We start from the raw sequence: 18,593 nt of genomic DNA on the forward strand, positions 1-18,593 counted from the left end.
TTTAATTTTGTTGAGTTCGTTATAACAGATACTTTTGGGGTCTGGCTGTACATATGTATGTATCCCGTTTAACATTTCGTAACCGTTTTGTGACCTCTTAGTGACCTCTTAGTGACCTTAAATGACCTTTGAGGTGAACATGGTGGTGACTATTGATTTCGTGATGAAATTTCCTTTAAAATGACACATATATTTGTACAAGTCTAATGAAGGTGACTCCAAAATTTCTGGGAGGCATTAAATACCCAACCAATTAAATTATCTCTTTATTTTTGCCTTTTTAAATTTGTTTATTTGTTTAATTTACAAATATATATCCGTACAATTTCATCGGAAGGTGAAAATTTCAAAATATTGTAACATAAAATTTCCTCTGATACAAGATAGTCTAAAGGACATAGGCAGTTATGTCGAGTTATATCAAAAAATCAAGCCCAAAATTGAGAATCACATGGCTCTAAGCTTTACCTTGAATGAGCCTTTTGAATAAAAATACGTTGGCCTTAATGTTTAACGGATAAAGCGATAGAAAATTTAAACACTCAAGAATTGAAATTTTCCGTAAATATTGTTTTAAAAAGATGAAGTGCCATGTGATCCCTACGTGATGGATTGATTTTTTTATATTACTCTCCAGTAATATAAGCATACTAAGCATTCCTTGAAACCAGGTTACATTGTATGTAAATGTCTAATTAATAGTGGTCCACCTGGATCACCACGGTTTTCAAATTTTTGCCCCTGAGCCGCTCATGTGTTGAATTTTAGACGCGATCATTTAGCATGTAGTGCCAGACGATAAGGGTGGGTTGTCCATCCCTTTTAACGGTCCTGTCAAGCCCTGTGAAATTCTTTTTACGGTTCTTAAACCCGTATTCCTTGAAGGTACTGCTCTCCGGAAAATCTGTCATGGGGGAAACCTTCTCAACGCTGCCAACGTACTGTTGATGGGAAAAAATAAAGGTCAAAACAATTAGACAAGGTCATGTCAGGGCATAAAACGGCGTAAGTGTGAGGCCAGGGGGTGAGGCGGGCCGAGAAAGGAAAGGGGGAAGGGGTAATGATCTCATCGTCAATCCCTCTGACAAAAGATTCTAGTTAAGTAATTTTACTTTTTTTATCTACAAACAGGTCATTTCGTCTGCTTCATTTACACGTAGATTGGTTGTGGTCGCAAAAAGGCTTGTGCAAAAATCGTTTTCCTCAGTTTTAGAAAAAAAATTGTATACCTCAATTTTCTAAAAAATTGTCGATGGTCGTAAGAAATCAACTTGGTCACTTATCGCAAAGAAAGCTTTGGTCGATTGTCGGAAGAAATAGTCTTGGGCTCAAAAAAAGTATCTTGGTAGAGGCCGCAAAAATAGATTTACTCCATTTTCTAAAAAAAATATTTTGTCTTGGTCGTTTGTTTGAAAAAAATCATCTTGATTGATTTTCGGAAAAAGTAGTCGTCCTCAATTTTCTAAAAAAAATAGTCTGAATCGATTTTTTGAAAATATAATCTTGGCCGCACAAAATAAGCTTGGTTATTAGGTCCAGTCCAATAATTCGAATTATGCCATCCTTTAATTTTGCACCATGTGCTCAATCCATGGCACGAATTAAGGATTGGGGTGAAATGAAGTGAGGCGGAATTAATTTGATAAAAACAACCCTAAAATTCTAAAATTGAAGGATTGGTATCATTTTTCAATTAGCATTTTTTATGAACAGGTACCTGTTCACTTTCATTCATTTGGCTGATTATGACAGTAAATTAAAATGAACTTCTTGTCATTTGAATGAAAATGACGGAATGTTACCGTAATTTCAGATGAGTGAGTGAAATGATTTTTCACCCTATGCTTATAGCAAAGTAAGAAATGAAGTCCGGTGAAGAGAAATAAAATGAGTTTGAAAGAAAATTAGTGAAAATCTTCAGGCAGAATTCGGGATGATTGACTTTTGAATGATAAAAAATATTTCTTGAACAGGTATGTACATATTTTTGAATCTAAAATATGTACATTTGTATATTTTGATGTATGCATATTTTGATATGCAATAATGCAATTCTTACCTCGTCACTCCCGATAACGTACATTTGAAGATCATACCAATCCTGGGAATGTTTTGAATTATTACTCAAATATTAAAGGGACCATCCATATATTACGCAATCAAAAATTTTGGAGTTTAGCACAACCCACCCAAGGAATACATTAAGGTGTATGTAATTTTAACATGGAAAACATAGGAAAACCTAAACCATGCTTGCACTAAAATCATGACGTAATATATGGATGTTCCCAATGCATCCATTAACGTAAATACTTTATTTTGCACGCACGTTGTTATAATCGTGGATGTAGTACTCGCAGATGTCGCCAATATCCGCGTTCACCTGATTGGTCGGGATGGGTCGAATCTTTAGCCTCCTGGTCATACGGCTTATGATGTACAACTCTGTAATGGATAATAAATACACAAGTAATTATCATAGGTATTAAACATTAATTAGCATGTGTATCTTGTATTTCAAGTCGATCCTGCAACATTCTGTGATTGGGATTAGCTTACATGCGACTTTTTGGGCCTCCAGTTGATTTGCATAATACCAATATCTCATGAACAGAATTTGTCTAATTTCTAATTATGGATAACAATAATTTCGCATGATTGGAATTTGCATAATAAAAGTTATCAGTTTTCAGGGTATTTGAGTTTATGTGGGCGAACCATACCTGTGCAGCTTCACTCAATTTACCCAAATTCAAGCTTAATTCACGATGAGGGAGTTAAGGACAGTGAAGCTGAGTGAGGGAGTTGAAAACTTTGATCGAGTGAGTGAAGGTGAGTGAGGGAGGCCCAAATGAGAAATAAGTGGAATGAAGGGTGAAGGGGTGAAGGAGATGAAGGCTTCATTTCTTTCACTCCTTCGTCTCGGGGGAAGAAGGGTGAAGGAATATAGGGTAGATAATTAGTTTACACACTGAAATCAGCATGGCAATATTAACATAGTACCGTCTCATATTACCCCAGCCCAGTCTCACGTTGCCCCAGCCCAGTCTCAACTTGGCCCAGTCCAGTCTCAAGTTGCTCCACTTGATGGCGCCAATATATTTAAATTATGATGACGCGAAGGACTGAATTGAATTAAAGAGTGAGGGAAATAGATGAGTGAGGGGAATGAGGGAGTGAAGGAGTGCAAATGAGATTTGTCAGTGAGTGAAGCCTCACTCAGCCTTCGTTCCCGTGAGTGAGGGGAGTGAAGGGAGTTTGACTTGAGGTGATCATGAGTGAAGCAAAACTCGCTTGCACAGGTATGGGGCGAACTGAGGAGGGGAGCTTGCGAGGTTGATAATAACAGATCCTGATGCCCTTTGGATATGTGGTAGGGCCCTATGAGTGTACTAAAACCCTGAAGTGGTTTGACTCCATGGCCACATTTGCGCCCGCCACACCCACTCAAAAATGCCCAAAAACCGCTTTCACTCCAGTTTTCACTCACTCAAATCCACGCCAAAAATCCAATTTTGCTCGGATTTTGAAATTTCTTTCACCATTACACTCCCAGATAGTTGCTTTCTTCAATCCAATGTCAATCTCAATTTTGATGATGATTATTTCGCAGGCATAATTTGCGTTGTTGATTACTACAACATTGCTCATTCAGAATTTTAAATTTTAAAAATACTAATAATTTCGAAAATATTGAGTTTGATATCGAATTGAAGAAAGCAACTATCTGGGAGTGTAATGGTGAAAGAAATTTCAAAATCCGAGCAAAATTGGATTTTTGGCGTGGATTTGAGTGAGTGAAAACTGGAGTGAAAGCGGTTTTTGGGCATTTTTGAGTGGGTGTGGCGGGCGCAAATGTGGCCATGGAGTCAAAACACTTCAGGGTTTTAGTACACTCATGGGACCCTACCACATATCCAAAGGGCATCAGGATCTGTTATTATCAACCTCGCAAGCTCCCCTCCTGAGGTTGAATAAGTACATATGCATTTAGCTCACGCGTTAAGTTTTCAGTTGAGACCAATGTCTGCTATTTCAGTAATTTCGCAAAAAAAACAGATATCAATTAAACTTTTAAAAATTTTCTTGATTGGTAAAATCTTGGGCAATGCTATATCATTAGATATTTGAATTTAAAAACCCTATTGGTAATGCACGTACATATGTATTTGCTACCCAAAAATCCTTATAAAACCCGCTGCTCCTAAAACCCGGAATAGCATGCCATCATGCCCCAGATTCGTATCTAGTGGATTTTATTATGTATGTGTGTATCCCGTATATCAAAACATGTATTCGTGCCATCAAAATCTGAAACTCCCTTCCAAGAGGAGGATGCCATTTTTTACCTGCGTTTGGATTTGACTCGATGTTTGGAATGTTTCTGAAAATTTAGGGAGACATGGTTTATTTAGGTGGTGAATATTTTACAAAAAATATGTCGTCTGGTAGGTAGACGCATTAAATACAGGGTGGTTTAAATGTCAAGCTACAATTGCAAATTTTGCAAAGGGAAAAGTCCACTAATTTGCATTAGCTATGAGGATTTGGAATTTTTTTGATTATTCAACTCTAAGGTCAGCAATTTTTACAATGTTGAATTTCAGAGGCAAAATCTGGGTAACTAATGGGAATTTACCGATTTTTCCAATTGAAAAATTTTCCTATCTAGCGGGACATTTAAACACCCTGTTTGTAACAAAGGCCACTACGTGCTAAATATATTTGCACTCACTTCATGGAAAAGCAAAATTTATACGTCGTTCCTGCACGAGAATCTGGTGACGACGAAACGTGGACCGCGGGAAGAACCAAGGTCGTAATTAGTACGGATAAGGAAACCATAGAAACGTGGAAGATGCTCATGGTTGCAAATGTGTAAGGGAAATGAAGCAAGATTTGGAAAAACGGGAAATGTTCACCTAATTCGTTTGAACAATGAAATAATAAAAACTTGCCAACGTTTCCTGCCAACTTATTGTGTAATTCTTGTTTCGTAACCACTCAATTTCTGAGCATCCGGTCGAAGTCAAAGTTACAAAATTTGTTTTATAGTCATGACGCAGGTAACAGGGTTTTCTAATTAATTAGTCAATCTAATTAATTATTTAATTAAATAGCATGTTTAAACTAATTATTAATTACTAGTTAACCTTAACTAGGAAATGTAATTTTAGTTACTCGTTAATTAGAAAATCACTAAAAATCACCAATTAAGTGGTCAATATTCTAATTAATTAGCTAATTAATTGGATTAATTAGCAAACTGAGTTTAATGACTAATTACCAATTAATTATACAAAATATCTGTTTTGTTTCTAATTATCAATTGCTAATTAATTAGAAATATTCATAATTGATAAGCTCTGCCAGGCAGTGCCAGGTAGGAATGCTAATAACAGAAATACGCAATTTTTTAGAATTAGATTGATGACCTGGAACAAACAGAGGTCAACGCCGCCGCGCCACCGATCGGGTTTGACGCGCCGTCGCAGCCGTAGGAAAATCTAGTCGGCGTGCCGGCTCCAATATTCTTACGCCGATTAATATTTAAATGCGATGAAATTTTTTAAATGGGATTCATTTTTTAATCAATTTTGGAACGTTCGAATTTTTTATGTATATTTTTTTGTTTTTAAAATTAATAAGTATTACTTACAATGGAGGTCTCCCAACGTATGCTCACAGATTTGGATCAAACTGGTGTCAATCGATCACAAACATAATTAGTATGAAATTTGCAAATGGAACTATCTGCAAATGCGCAGGTTTGGCGGAGATATTTGCATAAAAGGAGGAGAAAACGCACCCCCAAGGCTGGCTAATTTTTCATTTTCCAAATTTGCTGCGCATTTTTCCCACTTTGGATGCAAATATCTCCGCCAAACCTGCGCATTGGCAGATAGTTCCATTTTCAAATTTCATACTAATTATGTTTGTGATCAATTGACACCAGTTTGATCCAAATTGGTGAGAATACGTTGGGAGACCTCCATTGTAAGTTTCTTAAATGCAACGTAATTTCTAATTCCCCCTCAGCATAAGCAACATTCTTATAAGACTGACAGTGCCGTAGTTTCTCAAATTCTCAATTTCTGCAAAAGTTCAAACCTGCGTGGATGGAGAGTATGAAATTAACAGATGCCTTTGAATTCAACTACATATGCCAACAAGCAGAGCGAGATTTTGCAAAACTTGTTCCTGGAAAACATTAGAATTTTTGTTGCGAATTTACCCAGCAAGTTAGACATGTTCTTATTTCGCAAACACACCCTCACCATCACTAGCAATTAGTGCCCGCGGAAGTGTGGGGACAGAAGGACAATGTTCCCATGATCTGGAGATTTATGCAATACCCCACAATTTGGCACACTCACATATTTGCAACCACAATGGGCCGTGAAGTCGACGAGTTTTGCCCAAATTTACGGCGCGTTTTCTCCTCTGTCGATACAAATATGTATTTCTGTCATTTGGAGATTTTTGGTTCCTTTCAGTGTTTCGTTTCTTGCGGGTTTTTCTCATTTTTTGCACTGTAAAGCAAGAAACGCAAGAAATGCAAGGTGCAAGAAATACAAGAAAGTCCAAGAAACACAGCGCCATCTAGCGACGCGCCTACAGAACTATGGCGGCGGGTAGGAGTTTCTTGCACTTTGCATTTCTTGCGGGTAAAAATAGCTGCAAGAAACCAATATCTTGCGGGTATTTCTTGCAGCTGGTTACTTGCACCCGAAAGACGGGTTCGTTTTAGCAAATGCCGAACTAATTTAATTTGTGATCGATTGAGAATAATTTAATCCATATTGAAAAGCATACGGGGGGAGGCCTTCATTCTAAGAAGTTTTACATTTTAAATCAATTAAGCTAATCTAATTTATTCAAATATTTGTAGACTTACATTTTAAACGGAATAAAATTACCATTTGGTCATACTACTAAACATGTATTTTCGGGTCATTAATACAAATTTATACTAAAGGATGTCTGTCTACATAACCAAGTCTTTTCCAAAATAAAATTATTAACTCAAAATGTAGATTTTTTGTAAAGAAAATCAATTTCTTCCAAGGTTACATATACCTGGAAATTTATAATCAGGGCAGACTAGACAATTCTAGTCGCCCATGGCACGTGGAACGAAAACCTTAAAAAAATGAAGGCGTTCCAGAAATCTACGATAAAATTGTTTAATAAATTCTACTCCAAACATGTCGTCTTTAAGTACGACCTACCAATAAAACTTGTCCTGAAAAATGGGACGTTTCACGCAGAAAAATCCAAAAACATGGCTACCCTTATTGTCCCATTGTCACTGGGATTATTTGCAACGATGGCACTGGGATTTGCCATCAAGTCCCTCGAACCGGTGACGCCCTTTGTAAAGTTTACGATTGGAGGATGGATCTGGTGCTTGGCTATGGTGTCGATTTTCATCTTTGTCTACGCCATTTTCGCCACGCCGATTGTTTGCTGGATTCGGTGAATATGACGGATAAATATGTCGAGGAGCTGGGGCAAGGTGAGATTTTGTTCGCATTGATTTAACAGAATGGGGAGGGTTTGGTTTATCTGTGTCCATAAATTTGGCTAATTATATTTTGAAGTCGTATCAAACATTTTACTTAAGGTTGCATTGGATGACGATCCGATTTGGCATAGAAATATTAGAAAAATTTCGCAATAATAAACTTTACCTTAAATTATCAAAATTTTGCATTTATCTAAATACTCAAAATAAATACTAAATACTAAAGTTGAGGTTATTTTAAAAATATCCATTTAAAAACACGAAATCAGGGTAGAGTGAGGTAACAAATCTATGACTGATTTTATGTATTATCCCACCTTAAACTTTAGCCGTTCCCGCTCAACTTCGCGCCGCCCGACGTCCTACTCTTCTCGACTACATTTTGCGCACACTAGTTCGCTGGGCGCTGCCAGTTTACGCGGTTGTCATCTTGGGGAGCACACTGCTCAATATGGACCCGACATATACCATCCTCTCTTGGACGTTCCGAACCTTTCCGTCCTCATATAATCTCTTACTCTGGCTGGCGTTCGGAAATACAGTGCTGCTCAACGTGACCCTACTCATGCTACGATGTGCCATTGTCTACCTCGCAGCGGTCGACGTGGTTCGCGGATTCATTTTGGTCGCAGTGCTTGGAATGACGGGTGTCCCCCTGTTCAGGAACTTGGTCGACTTTTGTGACACCAGGGCTGAACTTAATGTAAAATTTTAGTACAAAGAAAAATACGTAAAATTTACTAAAGCTTGAGTATAATTTACTCAAGTTTGAGTAAAATTTGCTCATGGTTAAAACTAAAATAGTGCGTGACCCAACGATCAAGCACATACACAAGTTTTACCCAATTCTGGAGCCCTCCTCTATTTTACTCAGTTTCAAGTAAAGTTTATATACTCGACTTTGAGAAAAGATATTTTACTCGACCTTGAGTTAATTTTACTCGACTTTGAGTTAATTTTACTCGCCTTTGAGTAATTTTTTCTCAGCCATCGGTAAATTTAATTCCACTTTGAGTAAATTTTACTCAACTTTGAGTAATATTTGCTCCACTTTGAACAAATTGTACTGAACCTTGTGTACAATTTGCTATACTTCACCAAATTTTACTGCATCTTGAGTAAATTTTACTCAACCTTGAGCAAATTTAATTTTTTTTATTTAGACTGTTAGCCACCAAGACGTCCAAGTATTTCGAAATGTCGCCCTACTTTACGGAATCCCCTCGCAGATCAATCAGCTCGCCAGTTCCATCACCTTAATCATGGTCACCGTAAGTGCAGTCTTCTTCGCTTGCGTGATCGTCCATCTGCTCCCGACCTTGCCACCGATCGTGGTCCCGCTGGAATTCCTTGGCCTCTTCATCAGTGTCTATGTCGCCGTAGTGGTTTGCGAGTATGGGGCGTACGTTCATGAAAAGAGCGCCAATTTATTGGCCAAGTGTAGAAGAAGGATGGGAAACATGGGGCAAAGTAGGATTCTAGCGAGAAATATTAAAAGTTTGAGACCTGTCGGATTGTACATGGGGGTGGGGGAGACGCGATTCTTTATTCTGGATAAGGACAAGAAAATGTGGGTGCTAAAGAGCATGTTGGACTATGCGGTGGATGCAGTTATGGCATATTAAGTGGGATTTGGATATTAGAAAAGATTATCTAAATAATTTGGGGACAAATCGTCACCATTGGAGGTAATAAATATTTTTGGGTAATGATTAAGGGCACGTTTTGCCACCGATGGAAATGAGGCCAAATTTTGTGTAGCAAATATGCCTGATGTGGTTGTTAAAAAATGATAACTTTTATCTGAACATAAGATTTTTTACGATCAAAGTTTCGAATTATCTATGTAAAACTACGTCACGTATGCATGTATGTTTGTTACTTGAGTTTTTGCTTATTTCCCGTCGGTGTTAAAATATGTCTCCTTATTATTACCCAATTATAGGGCACTACAGTACCTCCTCGGGTGACGATTTGTCCCTAAATTATTTAGAGTGTAGGTGTAGTTGAGTATTGCATTTTTCAATTGCGTATGTATGTATGTGTATACACATTTAGGGAATTGCGCCTAGCGGATGAGACTGGTCGAAAAACGCCGTGTGGCTCCGCACGCGGATTTAAAAACACAATTTGTTGTTGAATCTTTAGACAAACTTATGTTGACTTAAAAAATCATGATGAATTACTTTAAATAATGCCTGCAACTTTTTTAGCTTGAATTCAAAGTGGACACTTTGCATACAATTTTTCAAAAAATATGCTCGAAACTAAACTCATGTGGATGACCAGAATAGAATTTAGCCGAATTTTCAAATGGCCGGTTTTCTTTTCAGTCAAGGGTCAGGAAGTCTGATATGGCTTCAAATTAAAAGTGACAAGAAAGTTTCCCAAAAAAATCGGGGATTTGTCAGAAAATAAATGACCCTGAATTCTTCACAATAAATGACCCCAGTGACCAAAATACGTACGCGAAAAACTGGATAAAATGAATTTTGGAATCCATGGTCATTGGTCATCATCTTCTGCAGAAAATTATTTTCTCGCTGGACGTAACTCGCTGTCAATAAGTCAAAATTCCTAAAAATTGCCAAAAAGTTAAAAAATTTTGATTTTTTTGCCGAGGGGAAATTGCCCCAAACTTTCCCCGATGTGGTCACATTGAAAAAGTAGGGACAGATTTTGAAAGCTAATATCCTACTGAATCAGAAATACTGAATGGATGGACTGAATTCAACAGAATGTGGTAGCAAGCTAGCTCCAGGTAGGTGAGAATTTTTTTTTTGAGTTTTCAGGAAGAAAGTGATAGTGGAAGTCACACACGAAACCTAGCAAACTATGGCTTAGGGTGATTGTAGGGTAGGGTCACTACTTTATCATCGTAAATTTTTAGTAAACCCAGTCTGCTATTTTCCCAGATATCAACATTTTTATGCCAGTCTCATCCGCTAGGCGCACTTCCCTATATATGTAAGTCACAATAAAATCAAAAATGTCAACTAATAAAATTCTTCATAATCAAATTATGTTATGTATGAATGGCACTTATTCCTTTGGTATAAATTAGTTAAATTAACTTAATAAAATTAATTGTAAGTATAGTTGTAAATATCTTAATTGAAATTATATACAATTAATTGGATATACATATGTAATAAATTCTGATGGATTTTATGTAGGTGTGGATATTTGCAATTATGATGATCATTTATGCAATCATAAAATAAATTCAGATTAAAATTAAACGGTACAAAATTTATTATTGGGTGCAAGTCCGTTTACCATTTTACACATATGAATTAATTACTTAAATTATAATGCAAGACTTGGTCGGGTTCACATTTCACATTTCTTACATCGCAAATTTCTTGCTTAATTTTGTCGACAGAAATTTCATTTTCCAACAAACCCAGCTCCGTCTCGGGCACGACTTCTTGTTTGATTTTGACTTGTGATCCCAACTCGCAACCACTTTTGACATCTTCCTGGACAACTTCTGTCTTAACGGGAATGGGATTTTGGGCGTGAAAATTGTCAGAAATTTCATTATTTTTCAGGAAATCCAAGTCCGGTTCTTCTTTGATTTTAACATCTTCCAAGATAACTTCAGTCTTAACTCGGACAAGATTTTCCTCATAAAACTTGTCCGGTGGACCATGCTCTTCTTTCATGTGGCCAATAATGTCGTCCGGAGAGTTCAGCTTTAGCTCACACATGACACATTTTCCATCCCAGGTGGCGTGCGCTTCTAAAATGTGTGAGTTCCGACTTTTTCTACGTCCAGGCTCAAAACTTCGTCGACACGTGGCCACCGGACAGATGTTGTCCTCATGTGGGGAAGACCTGAGATAAAATCGGCAATTAAATTAACAATTATTATTAACAATCGATTGTTAAGGGGTGAAGCGAGGTGAAATCCCTTTGTAAAAATGTCTTATCTATCTGTCTGTCCGTCTGTATGTCTGTCTCCACGATAACTTTAGACCGCTTTCGAATTTCGACATGCAGTTTTCGCCAACGTGTTTCTAATTTTAAAAGTTCGAAGATGAACGTTGTAGGTCATAAGGTCACGGCGCCAACGGTAAACGTGTCGAACTTTGTGTTTCGACCGTTTTAGACATAGTTTTGGGTGGGGATTTCAAAAATCGACATAGTTGTATGACCACGTGACCTTGTCACTTCACCCCTTTGCAATGGTTTGTTTGTCATAACTTACTCCGCCATGATTTTGTCCCCACTTTCCTCCCCTTCGAGCAAACTGTAACCAGCGGGTTTCCTTCTGTAGTGTAACATTTGTATTTTGCTGTTTCAGAAACAAAATCTTTATTAATTTATGTATCATTACTAAGCAGGTGATTAGCGTGGTGATTTTTAAATCTAAACTTTACCGAATTCCGCAACGTTCGAAAATCTTGTGATGTTGGAGTAGCTCCTTGTTCGAAAATGTTGACCCACACTTTTCGCACGTGTCTTCAGACTCTTTTACAACTCGACCCGCACATCGGTAAGTGTAAATATGTTGAAATGTAATTAAATTTTTAATTTAATTAATTAAATTAAATTAAATTAAATTGTTTATGTAATTAAATTTTTTGTACTATTTTTAAGTGTGCATAAATATTACGTACTTGTTTTGAAGGTTATGTCGCTTCAAATATTTTTCCTTTTTAAACACGGTCTGGCACAGTGGACAGGAGATTTCGACTGCCTTATCGGAGCGATGTGTTCTCACGTGCCTCTGATAACCTTGGCGGGATTTACACTGCTTGAAACACACGGGGCAGCGTTGTGGACACCACGTGACGGAAGTTCGGACAGCGACGTCATCTTTAGTTTGCCTTGGAATACCTTAAAGAGTTCAAGGATTTAGTAAGCAATTTTCGCAACAAATCAGGCCAAATCTTAATTTTAGCTGTGTACAAAAAATGCAAATGTTTTAGGAATGTTTATTGGCAATCCAATCCACGCAGTTCTTTGTAACCTTGTAAAATTCCGTTACAAAATTATGAGTGCATAAATTTCCGAAGAAAGCTACTTGATGTATATGTGTTTAAAAACTTGCTCAGATCAAGTGCAAAACCATGGTGGGTACAAAACCCAGAGAGGTTACGAGTTTCAAAATGAGTACCCAAATTTCTTGAAATTTACAACTTGACGGGTTTTGTAATAAATGTGATTATTTACCTGCCATTTATAGAAGTAGTACGCCGTTCTGATTGTTTAATCAATCTTGTTGGCGCGTCCAATCCTTTTCTCTGCTCTGCACAGAATGGGTTGGAGGACATCGTATTTAAAAAAAAGTCTCTCGAGTCGGGTGTCTGCCACCCGTCATGGGCCGTGCACACAGTATGGTGAAATTTTGGACTTCACCCAAATAATGTGAAATTTGGCATGTACATTCCCCTATGCACGCTGTATTAATACGTGGGTGTTTTATTATTAATTTTCAAAAGGTATGTTCCGCACTGTTTCTGACCAAAATTGTGATGAAATAACAAACTTCAAATACATTTAGGAGGCTGTGATTTTTTTCAACTCTGTGGGTTAACATAAACACTAGCAATAAATCGGCAAACTTTACCTCGACTTTATCATTCTATACATGCACGATTGCTTGACTTTTGGTATCTTAGAAACTTGCATTGTAATACGGTTACGCAGAATGAGCGAGTCAAAAATAAAATAATTATTTTTAAAATCATTGGTGTTAAAGTCCCTTGAAAATACACCAACTACTTTGACCTTTCATAACTTTTGAACGGGCAGACATAAAGACTTAATTCTTAAAGATGAAATCATCGTAATTTTTAGCTTGATTTTTTAAGCTAAAAATCTCGAAGGTCAGTGGCCGCTGAAGATGATTTGAACGCGGAAGATAATAATCCACATTCTCTTCCGCGGCCACTGACCTTCGAGATTTTTAGCTTAAAAAATCAAGCTAAAAATTACGATGATTTCATCTTTAAGAATTAAGTCTTTATGTCTGCCCGTTCAAAAGTTATGAAAGGTCAAAGTAGTTGGTGTATTTTCAAGGGACTTTAACACCAATGATTTTAAAAATAATTATTTTATTTTTGACTCCCTCATTCTGCGTAACCGTATTACAATGCAAGGTCCTAAGATACCAAGAGTCAAGCAATCGTGCTATACATGTTGCGACAAATGAATTTCCAACACAAATTTTCATTTTTGAAGAAATTATGTAAATAAAAATTATGCACTGAAAAAGTTGGATGATTGAGATGGCCCCCTAGGTCAAATCCGGGTCAAGTGATCTCATACCCTCCAGTGGGGTGTCAATCGATCGGTCTAGAACATACGATCACTTTGGTATATTATAAAATTTTGTGAGATAAGAATTGGCTGTGAAATTCCTGAAAAACTTATATTTTAGAGATATACTTCAAATTAAGCGCTTTAGTTATCGAAATAGTACACTCGAGATTTTTTTAGCTTAAAAAATTAAGCTAAAAATCAGAATGATTTCCTCCTCAAGAATTAAGTCTCTATGTCTGCCTGTTCAAAAGTTATTCAGGGTCAAGGTGGTTGGTTATGACATTTTTGAGCCAACGATTTAAAAAATGAAAATTTTATTTCGAAATAATTCAATTGTCGCAACCGTATGGGTCACCACCCCAAAGAAACGTGTCAGTTAATCGTGATTCTTGGACGTTCAGAGAATTCCAAGACTATGTGTCACTTTTTCCCATGGCAAGAAAATATATGACGAAAAATTAGATTGTCGGAGTAAGATGAGATTTCTAGTTTCTAACTATCCTAGCTAGATCTATTAGCTAGCACTACTACCAAATTTGGTACAGACATGCAACGACCGAGTTCGAACATGGGTTCGATCAGAAAAGATTTGGACCAGTGGGGGTCATATGAGTGGGTGGGGTATTATGCACTAAAATTTCAAAATTGTTATTGAAAGGGGAAATTCTTACAGACATGAGTTTAAACATTCCTGGTTCGGTCGGACTAAGCAAAGCTGGCCTTATAGGTTTTTGTTTTCGAAATTTTTGTCAAAAATTCTTTCATATTCTTGTTCAGCAAAGCTTAATTAGTCTAGAATATAATTTACAGAAAAATCTGACCCAAAAAATAATTTATTTAGAAAATTTCTAGAAATTGTATTTTTCGACACCGCCTCGAAAAAACGGTATTTTCTTGCTCAGGGGACCATAGGGTATTTACACAAAAAATTTCAGCCAAATCCGAGCTAGTCCACTTAACCAAGTTTTTTGCCCCATCCTTTATGAATGCCCTGTCCACCACCACCGCCTGTGTTAGCTTACGGGAGACTTTACTCTATACTGGATGTCTATCAACCCTCTCCTCGCAGAGGAGTAGAAGGTATGATCGCATCAACAATAATCAATCCAGACGTAGATTTGATAATTATAAATTAAAATATTCCGTATTAAAGTGTATCCTTCCTGTCCAAAATTGGATAATTATCCGAGTGAATTCTCCACTGGTACGGTGGATTCAGGTCCTTAAACAAATTAAAACGTAATTAAATACAAACTAAATTATGTTCCACGCTCAATTCTTCTCGCTCTTCACAATGTAAATTGGCTGATTTTTTTTTGCAATAAATAAATCAAACACTAGTCTAATATATGTAAATAATAAGAAAAATCCAATAATAAATTAATTAAATTGGTTGATTAAAAATGTATTGAAATTAAACTAATTTCAAGTAGGCAAATTATTGAAGTGGTTTGTGAATCACAAATTGTGATATAATTAATAAATAATAATAATAATAATTGTGGTTCAGTGTCAGCTTTCTAAAGCTTCAGTTTGATATATACATTTTGGGGTAATTATTAAGTATAAAATGGTAGTAAATTAAGAATTAAATATGTTTGTAATTTACAAAAAACATAAAATAAATTTACCGATTTATTTATTGTCGTCCGTCAGCTGTGAGAGCACGTTTCCCACATTTCGCGTAATGTGCAGCTCGATGCCCCAAGTGGGAACGTCCATATATAATGTCATTATTTTAGTGGGTGGGTGATTTCCGGTGGCCTATCTTATCTTGCCCATGTTAAAATTATTCCCTATCCCTTAATGTTTACGTTGGGTGGGTGGATGCTAAAATCGAAAATTTTTGACGACGTAATGTATGGATCGCCCCTCTGCATACAGTAATAAGAAGTTTTTAACTTTGTATGCATTTTCACAATGCAAAACTCTATCCTGTGTTCACTCATGAAAATGTTCGTTTTTGCGAAACTAAAACATTCGTCACTTTTTTGGTGTTGGATTGCAGAAAGTCGGTGAGAAGCATGCACTATTAGGCTTAGGATTGGCATCAAATCAGACACATATTTTAAATTTACGCTTGCCCAAGTTTTTTAAAAAATCATGCTTATTAACTATCCTCTGGTTATAGGAGAAAAGCATAAATCTAAAAAAAATCAAAATAATGCCATGAAAGTAAAGTTAAAATTGATCCATAAACGCATCTAATCATTAACTTAATCCTGCATAATCAAAATACGAATATCATTTGTAAAACTAAATTTGTATCGATATTTGTACATAATTTTGTGACCATTTTATGGGTTCAAAAAATAAATACAAATTATAATCAAGACATACGAAATTTATTATGGTGCTCAAAATCTATTTAAAATGTTAGACTTTTTCATAAATTAAGTACCGTAAAACCTCTATTTATAGCCCTCTTCTAATTATAGCCGGTCTCCAAATATAGCCGGGTCTAGAGACCAAGATTTCAAAATTTTAGCCGGGTCTCCAATTATAGCAGGGTCCCCATGAAGAAATTCATGAGTTAGTGAGTTTTATCTTTGTTTCTAGTATGTAGCTGCCCTCTAGCGTGTAAGTTAGTTTTGGAGGCATTTTTGAGGAAACTGCGTAGTATGTTTTCTTTGTCTGTTAGTTTTTAGTACGCTCTCTCTCTTCTCACCTTCCACATTCACGATCTATCCTTTTTGTGCCGTGAGCAAGCGAGATCCGTTAATCATTTATGTATCGTCAAGTTTTTGATTGTAATTAATAAATATTTTAAAGAGTATCACTGTTGAGTGACTTAGTGTTGATCCGTGGTCATTTGGGTTTTTCTCGTGACTTTGCTACCCCGCAGGGACTGATTTCATTTAATTACGCACCGGCCTGAACACCAGGAAAGTGACTTTGTTCAAGGCGAATAGGGCATCATTTTCAAAACCCCAGTAAAGTGGCCTCTTTCGGGTAGAAATTGGTCTCACTTTTAACATTTGGCGACCTTGCCAGGATCGTGTGGCGTGATTTGTGGAAGATCAGAGCATTGGAGGCGACGTGACCGCGGAGTCAAATACGAGTGATAAGAAGACTCACCATAAACCTTGCCATTTTTTGGGCCCGACCCTGAGCTGTTCGGGGGCAAATTTGGTGAGATCTTTCCGTTTTTGTTTTGTTTTGTCATCCATTGTGGAATTAACTTGTGCAAATTCGTTGCGGAATTGAAAAAGAGAGAGACGAGGTCCAGTCAGCCGTTGTAGAAAACACCGACTAATTTGTTTGTTTTTTGTTTGGAATTTTTGTTTTCCGGTGCCATCATGAACGAGGACGGAAACGATTTGAGGAGGAGTGACCGTGAAAAGAGAGAACCGGACCGGTTCACTCCATCCACTTATGAGAGGTCAAAGGGGGAGAGGGTTGTGCAAGAAGACTTGGAAGGGGCCGCGAAGGGCGAAGAAAGTGGAACTCCCAAATCCGAAATCAAGTCCCAATCCCTGCTTGGAAAAATGCTCAATTACACCCCGTTTGGAAGAAAGAAGTCGTCCCCATCGTCTTCTTCAGTGTCGTCGAACACAAGAAGGGCAGATGCGGAGGCGGAGCATGGTCAGAAAATTATCGATAAAGAAAACGAGATTTTGGAGTTGGAAGAAGAATTGGAGTTTGTGGGGGTGGAGGTAGCCAGTTTTGAAACAGCCATTAAATCCATGCAGGAGAAATGCGACCCCACAAAAACAGAATACGACCCAGAAGCTGCAACAGATCTCAAGCTAGATCTAAAAGAATTAATGAAGAGATTGTTGGAGAAGAAAACGGAATACGCCCTTAAATCAGTAAGAACTAAGGGCAAGATTCAGCGTTTGAAGAATGACATCATTCAATTGAAAAGGGTGATGGCGGCAGACTTTGCCCACATCGATGAAGATGAAGAGCAAGAACTTGGGTCAGATGATGAGCGGCTCAGGGAGATGGAGGATAATGAAAAGTTAAATCAATATGAATCGAGTTCAGTGAAAGTGCTTACCCCACCACCAGCACCAGTTGAAACACCACCACCACCAGTGGAGTCAAATAACAACAATCAAGTTTTGGAAATGATGGCGAAAGCGCTGACTACGCTGGCAGAGAAGAGCAGTGGTAGTGGCAGCAGCACTGACCGTATGATAATACGGCAGACCATTGGACGAGATCTGCCAACTTTTGGGGGCCGGGCGGAAGAATGGCCATCATTTATCGCATCCTACCGAAGAACGACCCAGGCTTGCGGATTTTCTGACGCTGAGAACATCGAGCGCCTGCGCAAATGCCTGAAAGGGGATGCGGCGAAAAGCGTGGAGTGTATGTTGGTCTCACCGGATGGACTCGCAGAAGTTCTGGAAACTTTGGAAGAAAGGTTTGGTCAGAAGGAACACATCATCAAGGCGATGATAGCGAAACTTCGACAAATTCCTTCTGTGACCCATGAAAATCTAGCGTCGATGGTGGAATTTGGGTCAGCAGTGACCAATCTGACTGCTATCATCAAGTCCTTGGGTGAAGACCACCACCTTCAAAATCCCATCCTCTTGTCTGATTTGGAGGAAAAATTGCCACCAATTGTGAGGGCTCAATGGAAAGGAAAGGTGATTGAGTCAGGCAAAGTTGCATCTCTGGTCAGCTTCACAGAGTGGGTCAAGATCCAGACCAAGATTGCTATCTTGATGACTCCACCCCGAACTGAAGAGAAGAAATCAGAAAAGAAGAGCCAGCAGCGTGAGAAGAAAGTAGTGGAAGATGATTTTCCAACTGCTGCTGGTCTTATCAGTGGTCAATC

The 18,593-nt window shown here is 37.6% G+C and overlaps 2 protein-coding genes and 1 long non-coding RNA gene across 3 annotated transcripts; all 3 read right to left on the reverse strand.

Annotated features, from left to right (window-relative positions):
• Window positions 1–336: 336 nt before the first annotated feature.
• On the reverse strand, window positions 337–4,411 carry LOC118439463. Its single transcript, XM_035860785.1, has 4 exons — window positions 4,350–4,411; window positions 2,330–2,445; window positions 2,060–2,101; window positions 337–941 (listed from the first exon to the last, which is right to left on the reverse strand). The coding sequence occupies exons 2-4, from the start codon at window positions 2,423–2,425 to the stop codon at window positions 765–767; spliced, it is 315 nt and encodes a 104-aa protein (XP_035716678.1). The 5' UTR covers window positions 2,426–2,445; window positions 4,350–4,411; the 3' UTR covers window positions 337–764.
• A 6,348-nt stretch (window positions 4,412–10,759) lies between these two features.
• Window positions 10,760–13,074, reverse strand: LOC110860968 (zinc finger protein OZF). Its single transcript, XM_022110089.2, has 5 exons — window positions 12,710–13,074; window positions 12,154–12,373; window positions 11,914–12,027; window positions 11,742–11,828; window positions 10,760–11,368 (listed from the first exon to the last, which is right to left on the reverse strand). Exons 1-5 carry the CDS (start codon window positions 12,714–12,716, stop codon window positions 10,825–10,827), a joined length of 972 nt encoding a protein of 323 aa, XP_021965781.2. The 5' UTR covers window positions 12,717–13,074; the 3' UTR covers window positions 10,760–10,824.
• A 1,024-nt stretch (window positions 13,075–14,098) lies between these two features.
• On the reverse strand, window positions 14,099–15,991 carry LOC118439436. Its single transcript, XR_004837422.1, has 2 exons — window positions 15,433–15,991; window positions 14,099–15,023 (listed from the first exon to the last, which is right to left on the reverse strand). It is a non-coding gene; the product is annotated as an uncharacterized LOC118439436 (long non-coding RNA).
• Between the last annotated feature and the right edge of the window lie 2,602 nt (window positions 15,992–18,593).

This window comes from Folsomia candida, unplaced genomic scaffold, assembly GCF_002217175.1.
Source record: "Folsomia candida strain VU population unplaced genomic scaffold, ASM221717v1 Fcan01_Sc036, whole genome shotgun sequence".
Lineage (NCBI taxonomy): Eukaryota > Metazoa > Arthropoda > Collembola > Entomobryomorpha > Isotomidae > Folsomia > Folsomia candida.

What these genes read in the sequence shown, in the direction of transcription:
- LOC110860968 (XM_022110089.2), bottom strand. An exon ending in CGACATAACCTTCAAAACAA is followed by an intron (nt 12,028 to 12,153) that starts GTACGTAATATT and finishes TTACACTTACCG; the next exon opens with ATGTGCGGGTCGAGTTGTAA. An exon ending in GGGGACAAAATCATGGCGGA is followed by an intron (nt 11,369 to 11,741) that starts GTAAGTTATGAC and finishes ATTTTATCTCAG; the next exon opens with GTCTTCCCCACATGAGGACA.
- LOC118439463 (XM_035860785.1), bottom strand. Translation starts at nt 2,425, where the DNA reads ATGACCAGGAGGCTAAAGATTCGACCCATCCCGACCAATCAGGTGAAC. An exon ending in ACATCCACGATTATAACAAC is followed by an intron (nt 2,102 to 2,329) that starts GTGCGTGCAAAA and finishes AAACATTCCCAG; the next exon opens with GATTGGTATGATCTTCAAAT. An exon ending in ACGTTATCGGGAGTGACGAG is followed by an intron (nt 942 to 2,059) that starts GTAAGAATTGCA and finishes TCCCATCAACAG; the next exon opens with TACGTTGGCAGCGTTGAGAA.